The sequence below is a fragment of the Nelumbo nucifera genome, chromosome 5 (genome assembly GCF_055504915.1).
Source record: "Nelumbo nucifera cultivar China Antique chromosome 5, China Antique-T2T, whole genome shotgun sequence".
In the NCBI taxonomy this organism is placed as follows: domain Eukaryota; kingdom Viridiplantae; phylum Streptophyta; class Magnoliopsida; order Proteales; family Nelumbonaceae; genus Nelumbo; species Nelumbo nucifera.
In genome coordinates this window covers 22,850,135-22,865,677 of record NC_142653.1, presented here as the reverse complement: position 1 = coordinate 22,865,677, position 15,543 = coordinate 22,850,135, and the positions used below count along the sequence as shown (strand labels likewise).

Sequence of the window (15,543 nt, the reverse complement as noted above, 5' to 3'; positions counted from 1 at the left end):
CAAACCAAATACAGCCTAAATGAACCCCTAGATAGGACTTACTGAACATAGTTTTTGTTTAACCAGGCCAGACACTTCTGGTTGTGCAGTATTTTTATGAAAACATAGCATCTTCCACCCAAGAGAAGTTTTGTAAACACAGTAGAAGCCTAATGATGATCAAAAAGTTAGATCTACATAGCTGTATGTTTATTATGGTTTCTCTTGCTATCTGAATTGTATTGTATATGAAGGGATAACAATTTAATTACTAGATTAGAAAGTATCTCTCCTTTCATAAACCAAATAAACCATAAGTGCACATAACTCATATTCATCATGTTATTGTTCCCCTTTCTTCCTTCTTAAATATTATGTTCTCTAACAAGGTAGAGAGATATTAAGGTACAAAACCTTAAATTTACAAAAGAAAGAAAATGGTGCAAAACAATCTACTATACAATTAACAGTAATCTTGGAGAGCTAGCTAAAATAATGCTACGTTTCTCATTCGTTTATATTTCCAACAGGAAAAATTAGATCAATAGAGAGAGATAGAGAGAGTGAGAGGGAGAGAGAGTTTTTCTTTCTGGGAGATGATTAGATGGGGTGGGAAGTGGGGATCCTCGAAATTCAACATCCCCCAAAGTCTCTGACAGAAAATCGGCTCTTCTCCGGCAGGTTTCCGGCGTGTTGAAGCCCTAGCGTGAGGGATACATCGCCGGTGGTGGTCCCAAATCTTACAAGTGTGGCCCCTAGATTGGAGTTGGCAGTGGTGGTCCCATAATCCGTAGCAACCACGCTCCCATGGTGCCGACGCGTGTCATCAACCGCCACCCGATGATGAATGTCTGGTTCATGGGTCGCCTGAAAACGTTGGGGTACGAGGGATGACATGTCACTGTGTGAGGTGATGGTGGTGGTCATTGTTTGGGTGGCTTGGCTTGCTTGGTTTTCCGAGAAGCGTTGTCTATTGATTGCGTTGAACGAGGGGTCATTGTCGTTGGCATTGATTTCGGATCTTTTGCCTGCTGTTGTTGTTGTTGGGGATGATGTTGTTGTTGCTGTTGGAGGTGGTGTTGCAGCTGTTACTCCTGCTGCTGCTGCAGTTACTGGTGTTGTAGACGTTGGTGTCTGTGCAGAGCCGCTGCTTTGGCCCGCTTGATTTTTCTCTCTCTCCTCTTTTTCTTCTTTGGTCTCTTGTTGGTACATCTCTTCCACCATGGGTTTCCACAACCGAACCCTGGCATTAATGAACCAGTTTGAAACCTGAAACAACGAAAGCAAACGTCGTTAGAAAAAATTACATGGGTGGGGGGGGGGGGGGGGGGGTAGGGGGAAGCAATAAAATGATCTGCATGGATATCGAAAAAATTCAACAGAGAAGAAAAGAACATATCTACACTAGTTGTCTTTCCTTTGATTGATTAATTCAATGCACATTGGTTGATGCTTCCGTTCAGTTAGCATCAAAGCATGTTCATATAACAAGGAAATACTGTACGCCTCGTTATTGTTGCTGCTGTTATTAACAACAGCAGTGGCAGTAGTAGAATAGAAAGAGATCCTGTTTATTTATTTCATACATGCATGAGAGGAGAATGGCAATTAACATTTAACAAGATAGAAACAAAAATGATAGAAGACTATTTAAGAAGAACAACAGATATACAAATCCTTTTTCCCGGTGGTATTTTCTAACTTTCCTCTCTCCATTTCATTTCTCTCTCCTAATCACACTACTATCCCAAATATTTAATACAAAAGAGAGAAATTTGGGTGTATCTGTTTCGTTTTCTTCTTCTACTCCTGGAGTTAAGTTGAGCTGTTAGAGCTCGGACAAATACAAAAACGAAAGAATTCAGAAGATTAGATACTTCGATTTTCCCACAGTTTTCTTTGTTAATGAAGAACGGAGAGAGATGGGGAGGCGGGGGGGGGGGGGGACTGGATCCCGGAAGAGAAGATCAAGTACAGTTATCATTAATGCAATTACTGTTTTATGGTTTGTTAACGTGGTGTTTAAGCTGTAACAAAACTGAAAAGCATATTTGAAAAATAAATAGATTCAAAGCTGACAAGTCTCATGTCACGTTTCTTCCGTACTTGTCTCTGTAATTGTAGTAGTCTTATTTTTCAGTTCGGATCAGGTAGGCACAACGTTGAAAGCACGGTAAATGAGTACTTTTTTCACCCTCACTATTTCTATCACGAAAGAAGGAAGATAAAAGAAGGAAAAGGTTTCAACTTTTCCTAACGAAAAGAAAAGGCAGGTGAGAAATGAAAGCCGGAACCATGCAAATGTTACTAAACTTACTGCTGATGTTCTAGGGTTTCTATTCTCTTGTGGTCTTGTGGGTTTTGGAGTAGAAACCTAAAAAAAAGATGGACACTCTTTATTTCTCTTTTCTTTTGTTTTATGGGGGATCGGAGAGAGCATAGGACGAACCTGATTTCTCGATAAACCAGTCTGTCGCGCCAACAAATGCTTATCTGCATCACTCGGGTACCTGGAAAAAAAAAAGAAGAAGAGACCAGAAAATGACATCAGGGTCCCTACCCAAATCGTATAAAGAGACCTCGAGCTTTATGTACCGGTAAATGAGATCGAACGATTCTTTCCCTGTTAAGGCGTGAAAATCTAAGACAAGAAAAACAGTGCAAACAGCAACAGAAGCAAAGAAACAACTGCACACACAGATCTCTCCTTAAATATCCTATTGATTGAAAACATAATATGTGTGTCTGAGAGAGAGAGAGAGAGAGGTCTATAAATTTTTATTATTTTTCTCGTTTACTTTCAATTTAATCTGATAACTAACTCTAGGCAGGTCAGAACTTAGAAGCCTCTCTCCAAATAAAGAGCACAGCAAGAAGCTTTCCTTCAGCTTTTTGTTGTGGAGACAAGACTCAAGGACACTGCATTACTGTTGTCTTAAAACACTAAAACAGAAACGGGTGATAAGATATTCTAGATTGACATTTCTAATACCCCAATAAAGTATGGAGAGAGAAAGGGAGAGGCAGGGATTATATTAATAAAACAATGGCTTTAATTTGTCTTTTCTCTCTCAAGTCTCAACTTTGTTGGTTTGAGTGATGTTAAGATGTATAAGGGAGGAGAGAAAGCGAACGTACGGATGAAGGAAATGCTCAAAAAGCCAAGCTCTCAAAATGTTGACCGATCGCTCAGGCAAGCCCCTCTGAGGCCTCCAAGCTTCTTGCTCCATCATACCCATCTGGTGGAAGGCTCTTTGCTGTCTGAGGCTTTGTTCAAGCAACCGAAGCCTTGGCGTCTCCCCTTTCGTTACACCGGAGGCTCCCACACCATCCTTCTCTCCCAGAACCTCACACGTATGCTTCAATTGTGCCGCTATTGCATCCTTTAAGCATCGGAAGTGTCTTGACATCGCTTTCTGGGCAAGCGCTGTATAGGGAGTTGCCGCTCCAAAACCCATGACTGAGTCAAAGGAATTTACTACCATATGCATTTGCTCGCAGTAATGATTGTATCTTCGATCAACCTGAGATACACAAAAAAGGAATTAGAAGAAACATCTACCCCAATTCATCAAACATTTATACTTGCATGAAGACTGCCAAAAGAAAATGTAATACTAAGCTAGAAAGTTATAACAATTCTGCTGTTTTCAGTGTTCAACGTTAAATGATGAGGGTTGAACAGCAGAACAGCAGAACAGCAGAACAGCAGTAAGAGAAGAGATTCACCTGAAGCCTTACACAGGACGCGCTTTAAAGTTTAGAAAGAAAATGCAGTTACCATCGCTAATTTCCATAAAGTTAACAAGAAATATTACCTTACTCTTACTGTTTATTAGAAGAAGATCGAGGAGGGGGAGGAAGGTATATATATATATTCCCAAAGACATGCTTTAGATTTAGAACTTTCTATCTCGAAGATTGAAAGAAAATTTCGATCATGAAGGTGAATAGGAGAAGGAAAGAGGGGAAGAGGAGAGGAGTGCTTCTCTTTAAAAAGTCAAATTTCAAAATCCGGAAACGGCCACGAACAGCTTGGCTGCTATTTTAATGCAAAAACCAAATAGACTCAATGAGTAGATGAATCAAAACATGATACAGTGAAATGATTGTCGTGCGAACTGCGAAGCAAAAGAACATCCGCGTAATTCCACACCAGGCGGGTGTAGAGTGAATAAAATAAAGAAAGCGAGAAAAATATCACTTAAGGTCAACTGCGATAGAAATCAATGGTTTTGCGTGCAGTGTTACTATAATGGTTTATGGATCTCTCTCGGTGCCAGCAGCCTTCCTAACTAGTAACTACTTCCTACGTATTGTAGGGATTATAGGCGATCATCCACATTAAGAGCGGGCGTCCTTTCTTATTGGACGCATACCCCTTAATAGTTAACCTCTCATCTCCTCTACCATACAAAAATCCGAAGTACAAAAACACCCAACCCATCAATCAAATTCTTGATCAGTAAAGTCGAATACAATATGCAAAACTCAACCTCTATCATCTTATTTTATGGAGAGATGGAGGCCCAATTCAAATTTCAACTGCTGGCTTCTCTTTTATCTGTAATAATTAATTAAAAACTCTCAAGACACTTGCCGGAATTTCTGTTTCCTCCGATGGGTTCTAAAAAATTAACTCCACTACGGCGAATGATAAAAAGACGGGCCTTTTTTGTGAGGTTTGTGCCTAGCTACGTGTGTGTGTTTGAGAGAGAGAGAGAGAGAGAGAGAGAGAGAGAGAGAGAGAGGTTACATGCCTCATCAAGCATGGACATTAGCTTGACTTTCCTCCTCTGATGCTCAATCCTTTCAGTAGCTGGTAAAGGAGGTAGGTCCTTGGAAGATGATGGAGACCCACCAGCACTAGTACCCTGATTAGGGTTAGGGTTGGTGCTCTGATGCTTGCCAAGCCTGTTATTCTTTAATTGTCCCCTCCCGACACTGCAAAACTCTTCCAACAATTCTTGCGCAGCTTTGACATACTTAGAATGCCTCAAGACATTGACGACCCCTAAGGACGATCCGAAACCAACATGGACCTGATGGTTCTGTCCCACTCCTTGCAAATGCAATGGTTGGTTATGATTCCCCAGATTATTCTTCAATGGGTACGAAGTGGCCGAAGAAACACCACCTCCGGGATTGTAATAGAACACCCCACCATCTCCCATTCTCAATTCCTCCGCCTTGGCCGCTTCCAAGTGCTGCAACGATGACGACAACGATAACGAAAGCCCTTGGCTCTCCACACCCCCACCAAATTTGCTTGTGTTACTGAGATGAGTAGCCGTGTTTTCACCTCCGCCGCCACCTGGGACCCAAGTGAATTGTGCTGGATGAATTGAGTTACTACCAAAGCCCACTCCGGCTGCAGCCGCAGCTCCGGCCGACTGAAATCCCTGTAGATGAGTAGTAGTGGATGGATTGGGAAGCAACATATGGATGGGGGTAGACGACGACGAAGGTGGTTGAGGAGGTGGAGAAGGTGACCTTGTTTGTGGGTTCATAAGGAAAAGCTGCATGGCAGCTGCCGAGTCCGCATTTAGGCTTGAAATCTGATGATGCTGAGCTATACTGTGACTGTCACGGTTATTGCTGTTTGGGTGCTTTGCATCCCCCAAAGGACCTAACCCGCCCACCATCCCTTGTCTGCTCCCATACCACTCATTTGCTGCTGGTGTTGCCGCCGTAGGCGGTGGTCGCGGTAGTCGATAATTCGACGCGATCTGATTCTCTAAGAGGTCGGCAGCCACGGGGACGCCTGGCTGGAAATTGAACATCTCCGATAACATCCCACCCGTTTCATAACCCGGCAACTCCCCAGATTCTTCTGCTTCTATTCCCACCAAAGGTGGAGGCGCCTCGAACCCTTGCACCCTAAGTTTGTCCCTCCGGCTTTGCTGTGCGATGTGCTGCGCCTGCTGTTGCTCTTGGTGTGTTGTAGTCGATCTGTCAAAACCATTGGAGAAACTGAAGATCCCTTGATGGAAGCTTTGGGACATAGAATTTAAAGAATTAGGCCTATCGGAGGCCGATGCAGTCTTGGAGAGTTGAATTGGGAGGCGATTCTTGGAGTGAGACAAGAGAGGAGGAGGTGGTGGTGTTGCTACTCCCATATCAGTATCTTCTTCTTCATCATCATCTCTTTCTTCTTCGCCCCCAGTACCGCTTTATCCTGTTGCCGCTTCTGCTCATGTTAGCACAGATCGATTAGAATTATCAAGTAGATAAAAGCTCAAGAAAGAGAAGCATGCTATGAGACGAAAATTCAGCATTAACAATCATAGAAAAGAGTAATAGGAAGAAAGAAGAGAGAGAGAGAGAGAGAGAGAAAGAGAGAGAAAAAAAAAGGAGTTTCTTTGAACTCGCTTTTTATTTTTAATTAAATTCTATTTTTTTCTTTATTCATCAACTTTACCTCTTAGAGTTGCAGGAATTGAAAGGGTGCAAAGCTCTCAGACATCGTTTTCCTTCTGTGGGATTGAAAGCTTCTTGAACTCTGCTATCTCTCTGCTGTCCCTCTGTCTGTCTTTCTCTCTCTTTCTTTCTTTCTCTTTCTCTCCTTTTCTTTCTCTTTGTTGCTTGCTCTTTGCAGTGAGTGTTTTACAATCGCCTTCTGAAAAGAAAAAGAAAGAATCACAAAAATAAAAATAATAATAATAATGAAATAAATGCGGAGCTGGGACTGATCTCTTTCTCAGACAACGCAACCAGGAGAGAGAAGAGAAGAGAAGAGAAGATAAAAGGTCGCTATTCTTTCGTCTTTCACCTCTTCATCAGTCATCACACACTCAAATTTTAATATGTATTTCACGACATGTCTATAAAAAAACAATAATAGAAAATAAATAAGTAAATGAAAAAAGAAGTAGTAGAAGAAGAAGAAACAAATAAACAAAGACCTTGGCTTTCTCTAAAAGCGACAGAAATATAATGAAAGTGGTAAATGACTGAAATTACACCACCTAAATTTCAATAAGTAGAGGGTATTTCAGTCAAATGCAATTTTAATTCATTTCATTTCATTTCATGGGCTCTTTAGTTTTACCAAATTACCATGTGTCACCATCTTGAATTTATTTATTTATAGGATCACATCAGGTTGATACCTTGAAATGACCAAATTGCCATAAACTCTTCAACAAATTTCCACTGTTTTTATTTTGTGGATACCCTTTACTAATCGGTCTAAGTTATAATATTAAAGAAAGATAAAACATCAAATAAGAGATGGGTCATCCAAACCACCACCAACCCCCACCCCCACCCCCGCTTGAAATTATGTGAATGGCACTGCTTCCCTAGCAAACTTAGATTAGGGTTCTCGAAACTCACAAGGTCATTTTTGACATTCCAGAGACTTTTCCAAAAATATGAATAAAAAGGCAGAAAGAGCAAACCAAACAAACCAATTGAAGAAAGCAACTTACGATCCTACTCGTAAAAGACGGTTGGCACATGCCACATGCGAGAAGACAATCTGCGCTGTGGGAAGGTATGGACTTGGGAGTTGGGGCTGGTGTGAGATGTGAAAGGCACACAAAACCTTTTCAGGTTCTTGTGTGAAGACTTGTTTGGTGGCCTTATTTTCTGCAGTTATTTTGTGAATGTGTGATTCCCTTTATTTTTCTATTTTTCTTTTATCGGATATTATCAAAAATGTATTACTGAGAATTAATTTATTAACCAAATATATTTATATTTCCTTTTGGTATTGATATAGACTATAGAGTATAGATATAGAAAAAATAAATAAATATTTAGAAAAAGAAGAAATTATGCCCTTTTCTGTACGTCAATAAGACTCTTTCCCTTTCCCTAAATTTATACTTGTTTACTACTCATTGAGAAAGATAGATAAAAATTTCCCAACTGCAAACCGGATTGATGGTTGACAGCCCAACCTTCTTTGATCTATCGCCTTTTGGGTGATGTCACGTGAACCTCACCCTCTCCCTCCCTCCCTCCCTCTCTCTCTCTCTCTCTCACACACACGAACGATAGGACCACTTAATGATACCACCATCTCATCATGCCCCTAATATCTCATCCACTTATCACGTGCCAAAGTCGGCTGCGCACGTGTCATTTCTTTACGATTTTATGTTGCTGTGCTTCTTACTGTGTTGTGTTCACGTTTATAATTAAAGAGCCCACAGCCACCCCTTAATTTTTGGTAGTTGTGTAAAGCGTGAATACCACCCTTTCTTAACATATACATCTAACATATGCTCACATCAACCACCTTCCTTTTCATTTGATATTGAACCATTTTGTCTAACATTAAATAACCATCGGTTAATTAGTTTGCCATTTTTCACTTTTTCAGGTTTTTTTCTTTTCCTGCTTTCATTCATCATCATTTACCTCTTCTTATTCTCTTTTTAAATTTAAGGAAATTGTCTACAATTCATCATAAGCTTTCAATATTTCTCTTAAATTTACAACAACTTTTCAAAATGTTTAAAACTCACTATGTCAAAAAAATTTTATTTTTCAAAACTCACCTTCCGTTAGTGTACCATTAGTGTTTCTTAACAGAGGTGTCCATGTCAGCATAAATAATAATTTTCATGACCACATTACCCTTGAATGGTGATTTAGAGGAAAAATAGTCTTTTTCAGTTTTTAATTTTCTTGTTTTATATTTTTTGCATTTTTTTGTGTTTTTTATAATTTCTATTTTTTTACATTTTTCTATTTTCTATAATCTATAAATCTTTTGTGTTTTTTCTACAACTTTTATTTTCTTATTTTGTTTTTCAATTTCTATAGTTCTATAATTTGAAAATAATTTTTTATTTTGTTTGCAATTTCTATAATTTTTTATATTTTGTAATTTCTATGTTTTTAGGTATTTTATATTTGAAAATATTTTTTTGAACTTTTTCCTTTCTTCATGTCTAAATATTAAAATGGTAATATATTAACACCTATTAATTTATTTTGTATATATTTTATATTTTTCTATGAATGTTAAAATGGTAATTTATTAACGCCCGTTAGTCTGTTTAATGTCAAGTTAGTGACATGGCGAATTTTAGACATTTTGAAAAATTGTAATGAGTTTAAGAGAAATGCTGAAAATTCATAGTTAGTTTTAGACAATTTCCCTTAAATTTAATATAGTTACTTATTGAGAATTACTATGATTTTGCATCTTAATACACTTTATTAAATTGTCTTTCTATTGTATTAATGAAATTGTTAACTGTTGCAATATTCTCTAACTTGTACAGTTCATATATAATTTGCTTGGCTTCAACATGGGCTCAGTAGGTCAGTGATAAAGAATTCTTTGTTCACTTAAAAAATAGGATGAAAGAGGTTCCTAAATCACATTGAGTTGGGAAAATCCAGGCCATCCATCAAATATAACAGATAGATTGGATCTACCATGCATGCATGCTGTATCATGATCAGTCCACTTTAGTCATATGGCAACCAAGTTTTCCCAATTAATAAGGGCTATTGCTATCTTCAATTTTTAATTTCAAGGTATATCCATAAGGGAAAGCTTATTTAAGAACATGTCATAAAGTCTCTTGGTCTCAAGTTTTAATTTATTCTTTGAATGTTGGGTAAGGGTAGGAGGAAAGTTGGTCCTTATATATGGTCCCAACTAAATTGCCATGTGGAGGATTCCTGTCGTTTACGCCTCTTTGCTGACTGAGACAAATAGTTAAACATAGAGACAGAATTCAATCTAAAGGAGTATGAGTTGAATGTTTAATTAAAGTGGATGACTGAAATCCACATTCAATGAAATGTTTTCATGGCTTCAACCAGAAAACAAAAAGAAAAATTTTGATTTCAATCATTTGAAGACATAAGGCACCATCATCAAACTGTTAACAATGTTAAAACAAGCAAATTAAATGACCTTGGTTTTATTTTTGTTAGTGATTTATATAGGATATCCATTTTAGACTTATATTGTGTTAAGAAACACAAATGAAACGACTTCACCTCTTGTATTTTTTAAATGCTTGCAATGCAAGTAAATGGAGTTTTGGAACCAACAAAATGTACCATTTACAGAATAAATTGTCAGATATTGATGGCCTGCAAAATTCTCACCTTCAGTTGAGCAAGATTCATTACATCATCATCAACAATAACTGAAAATATCTCCTTCTTTCCAAGGAAATTAATTAAAACTACTTTCAGCAATGAGAGGAGGAACTCACTTCTTATGTTTTGTGTCATTACAAAATGGTATTTTGAATTAGATCGCATCTTCTTGTGCCTTAGAGCAACGCTTAAAAGACTGAATTACCTTGAAAACCACTTCATAGGGCCTAGTTATCTGTCAAACCAAATGAGCAAATGGCATAGAACTGTTGAGAGGCTTAGCCCTAGAATTAGGACGGGCATCATCCAACAATGCAGCTAACAATTAAGACGAAACGGCTTCTAGGGCAAATCAGTACTACGTACATAACAACAAATAACACTAGAACCATCCTTCCAAGCATGTTATCAAAGCTCCAAATCACAGCAAAGCTTAAGTTGAAGCAAATAAGTTTATTAAATTAAATAAACTAAACTTTGGGACCTCAATGGCTTTTTTAAATTGCTTATGTAAGGCTCAGTTTGGGAAGAGTACAAATACATACAAAATACAAAGTTTTGCACTCTATATATTTATATTTGTACTCCTTCCAAATGGAGCCTATATTTTATTAATACCTTAATTCCTTATGGCTCAGTTTGGACAAAGGAATACAGATACAAATATGTATCTGTAGAGTGCAAAATTTTAAATTTTATATTATTTTGTACGTATTTGTATTGTACATATTTGTATTTATACTCCTTTCAAATTGAGCCTATATTTCTTTTTTTCAAAACACACCTGAAAGTCCTTTCAAATACATCCCAAAATCAAAACATTCAGTTATTTTAGATTGATACATATATCAGTTCATAGCATTTTCACTCATGCCATCTTAATGAATGCTCTGTCTAGGATGGAGAACGACACATAGCTATCATGACATTCATCAAGAGCCTACCTAGCATTGATCGCTACAATTAACTTCCATCATGTGATAACCAAACTTTTCCACTATGCCATTTAACCCATAAATCACAATCTCAACAACCTTAAGTGGAAGGCAAGGTTTCTAAATATAGTGAAACAAAAGCAAGTTACTTTGTCGATCTCAAGTATATGGGTCCAATAAATTTCAGTTATACCATTAAGCGTCCCTACAGCTTATCTACATAGATACTACAAAGGAATGACAAAGCCTGCGTTTTGTTTCGTGGGCATTTTGTAATAGGTGTTTATCAAAATATCGTCATGTCATTACCAAATCAATATTTTTTCCATCATGTTCATCCATATGTATTGATATTCACAAAATCGGGTTTTGATTTATGTATATACACCAACTGTTGGAGAAGCTTCATTTTAACACTTCCCCCAACGGTAGAGCATTTATTCACTATTCCACTGATGTAGCACTTAGTGGTGCTTAGTTGTTAATAAATAGTTTATCAATTATTTTTCTCAGTTTTGAAGACAAATCAAGTACAAACATTTATTTAATAAATGGAAGATATACCAAACAAAATCCTGAAAAATAAAATGAAATTAAAAATAAAAATAAAACAAAACACAAAGGTTGGCCTATTAATAAGTAAAAGTTTCTTTTCATTTAGACTTGATTTATCTCTAAACATTAACCTAACCCAACTTCATTGTAATATCTACAATTTCTGATGCCTACAAATGACAATACGCCAAAATATAATGAAATCTCCATAAATATTAAAAGTAAAGGGTCACTTTTCTCATTCCATCTCATTATTAGCTCCATTTTGTTGATTCATCAATTACAGCATCCAAATTTGACATTTGATGTAAACATTGTTCTTAGTTTAGTGATCCATTAATTAGTTATGTGCTAGTATCAATGTAATCAATCTCTATAATATTATCAATATTATGCCTTGCAAGAACCATTGAGTAGGTCACTTTTCCCCTGATCCATTTTTACATGGAAGATGGAACTTCATCCGTCTTGCTTAAATTTACATTTTTGGCAATTGATAAGATTCATAGCTTGTTAAGAATCCTACTTCAACTAGTATCTAAATGTGAATTAATGTGTATGGGGACATTTGTCATTAACCTTGTGTCCTTCAGCATGTTTCTTTCTTCCATAATCTTGTGTATATGCACCAAACTTCTAGTTGTTTCAATTGTGGAAAACCTGCGTTTCAGTATACCTCTCTAATACAAAATTTAATACCTTTAATTTTATAATAAACTATATGAACAGTTTATAAGTATAATTTTTCAGTCAAGATTCAAAATATCAATATAGACCGGTATACCAAATGGGGCGTATCAGTTTAAGGCCCCGTCTACACCCTGAAACATTGTATATAAGGGCATATCGGAGGGATCCCGATACGATACTATCAACTGATATGCCTCAATATATTACAATATTTGGACCTTTGGTTTCAGTAATAGCAGAAATGGCAAATAAATGGGCGTTTGTCAGTATGTATGATCTTGGTTCCTAAAAGCAAAAACAACTTAAAGTGGCTAACAAAAGCATCTGGGCTGCTTCATGTGATTATTAAAAAACCATGGTGACAACTGACCAAATCAAACATTAATCTGTTCCTTGTTTTAGCCACTAAAGCATCAGCAGTATATATAGATTCCTATATTGATATGCCCAATATGATAATATATATACTGTTGTCACTCATCAAAACAAATTTGATGAATCAAATAAAAATAAATAAATTAGCACAATTTAACTATGTTTCATTCAATATTTCATGTCTTGTCCTAACTACCCACCATCCATATATATGTTCCTAGTCCCTAGAGAAAAAGCTACTGAAGAATCTTCCTTCAATTAAAAAAGAAAGAAGTATGAAAATAAAGCCATGTAGAACGGAAAAATTTTGGCTGTTTCTTCCAAACAGTCAAGGTGATCTCATGTAGAACAAGTTAGGAATTCAATCAAGAGGGAACAAACCTGTGATCCGTACACATAGCCTGTTGTACATGACTTTGTTTGTAACAGATCCCAAGTGGCAATATACACCCAATAATAAGTATTTTTTTCACTAATAAATATAATAGAGAGAATTAACCTAGTGAGTTTTAATTTCGTATCTAAACGTTTTCTTGTTTAGGCTGTGTTAGGATGCAGTGCAATTTTATTTGCACATGGGAGTGCAAATGAAAAAAAAAATGAAAATTCTCGCATAATTTTATTTTGGGTTCTATTTTATTCTGCTTTAGGTCCATTTGTACTGCAATCAAACAAAATAAGTTAAAATTTAAAATAAAAATAGGCCAGAATTTACACTTGAATCATTTATACTGTCATAGTTTTGCATCAGTGCAAATTTATTTGCATTGCAACCAAATGCAGCCTTAAGAGAAAAACAGAAGAAATCATGTTAACACAGAAAATAAAAAAAAATAAAAAAACAGATAATTACAAGCGATGAGAAAAGACACTAAGCATCTTCCAAACAATAAAAAAGAACTTGACAGTGAAAACAACTTAACTTGCAAAGTAACAATAATTTACAAGAAAGAGTGCAGCTGGAATTGTCTTACTGGAGTCAATAATTTGGCATATTTGTCTCAAAGTTTCATAAATCTCCTGCAGAGTGCAGACCAAAATAAGCACTCACCCATTGAGGCTTTATCTAGTTGGCCTAAAAAGAAGGAAGAAAAAAAAAAAAACATTCTCAGATTTAGACATTTAATTTAAAGAAATAAAATGTCTCTTTTTTCGTTGTCATTTAATTTAAAGGCCAAAGATTTTTTATTTTTTATTTGTTTTTTTTGGTAAAAGCCTAATTAAATGTCTGGGCACATACTACACACGAGAGCCATTTTCTTCTTACAAAAAGTGGGAAAAGGTAGGGGGAAACCTGTACAAATCTTGTATGGTTTTCTTACATTTCCCTTGAAACCAAACACGATCGAGTAAATTTGTAGGAAAATGAAAAAGAACATCAACTACAATAATTTTATTTGTTCAAAATGGAAATTAAGAAATGGTTTTCCATCCAAATAGTTGGGATAAAAAGTTGAGCTAATCTACTAGGGGCCGGGTGATATATGAAAAGTAGCGCACGTGTGTACGTGTGTGTGTAAGGACTAAGGAGTGGTGGCGCTGGATGTGGATGCACATACATAATACATTACATGTGTTGAGGCAGTGTTTTGTCTCTTCAAAAGCCCATCTAAACTGTAATAAAGGAAGACTTTTGAACGTTGATATGTCGAGTGTCGAGAGGCCAATATCATCCCACGTTTCCAATGCTTATGAGCCGTTGGGCTTTGAGATGGAAACCTATCTTCTAACGGCGATGCGCATCGACGATGGCAGAATCAATAATCATCAATCATAGTAAGTTTTGGAGAAAGAGAGATATATATAGAGAGAGAGATTTCCGTTTTTAATTAGACGACGGGTTCCGTTAGAATTAGGGAACCATGGGTTGATAACGACAATGAAAAAAGGGAATAGGCCCCACGTCTTCGTTAACGATACCGTTTGCCGCCCGGTTACGGAAAACGTAGGTCCCGCCAAACCACCCTTTCTCTTTTCATTATGCAATATATTACGAATTTATGATACAGCCCAAGGGGGGGGACCACTTTCCCACCATTAATTATACCAAATATAAACAAATAAAATAAAATATTAAAAAAAAGAAGACGATGAAAATAGAGCCCATTGGCCACTTCTTCGTCCCAAAACAAATTGAGATCACATTCATTCCGTACGGTAATTTCGATTGCTGGGTTTTAAAGTTTGAGGCCCGGATCGGATCCCGAAATCGTAAGTACTGTCCTGCTCGGCTGCTCCTGCTCCTGTGTGCTCTGCATCCGTTGCTTGCTTCGTTACTTTTACCAAATTGAAATATGGGAATACCGCCCTTTCTCTACCCTCTTCCTTCACCCACTATTTATATTTTATGATTTTCTTTCTTCTCTTCGCTAAAACTTTTGCACCAAATATTTATTAAAAAAATAGTGGGAGCCCTTACAATGTATGAGTCCTTAGATGGAAATATTCTATGTAGTCACGCTCTAAATTATTGGAGATCGTACGTGAAGTTGATATCATCCTCGAAATTGTATGGTAATTATCATAGAAAAGAAGAAGCAATGTATTAGATTATATATATTAAAGAATACCAACTTTGATGTCCCACTGGATTTGGATTATATATATATATTTGATACTGGATTGGTGATCATCTTTTTCCTTCTTTGCACAGTCTCTTCTCCTTTCCTCTCAATTGGATAATGGGTACAATTCATGGAAGTCCATTGCATTGAATTTTGTTTATGCAACTGGGTTTCTTTCACTTGTACTGCACCAACCCATTGTCATTCCTGCTTCCCGGTTATCTGATTTTTTTTTTTTTCTATTTCATGAGCAACTTTTGATGAATCAATTATGTATGAAAGGTACAACTAATTGTAGTGGATGATTAGAATTAGGGGTGTCCACGGTTCAGTTAATTGAATCATGGCCCCTTTTTATAAATCAAAAC

The 15,543-nt window shown here is 36.8% G+C and overlaps 1 protein-coding gene across 1 annotated transcript; it reads right to left on the bottom strand.

Moving 5' to 3' along the window:
* Nucleotides 1-297: 297 nt before the first annotated feature.
* On the bottom strand, nucleotides 298-6,775 carry LOC104595789 (BEL1-like homeodomain protein 2). The gene is made up of 5 exons (XM_010256682.3): nucleotides 6,401-6,775; nucleotides 4,740-6,169; nucleotides 3,118-3,503; nucleotides 2,429-2,489; nucleotides 298-1,248 (listed from the first exon to the last, which is right to left on the bottom strand). Exons 2-5 carry the CDS (start codon nucleotides 6,096-6,098, stop codon nucleotides 613-615), a joined length of 2,442 nt encoding a protein of 813 aa, XP_010254984.1. The 5' UTR covers nucleotides 6,099-6,169; nucleotides 6,401-6,775; the 3' UTR covers nucleotides 298-612.
* Between the last annotated feature and the right edge of the window lie 8,768 nt (nucleotides 6,776-15,543).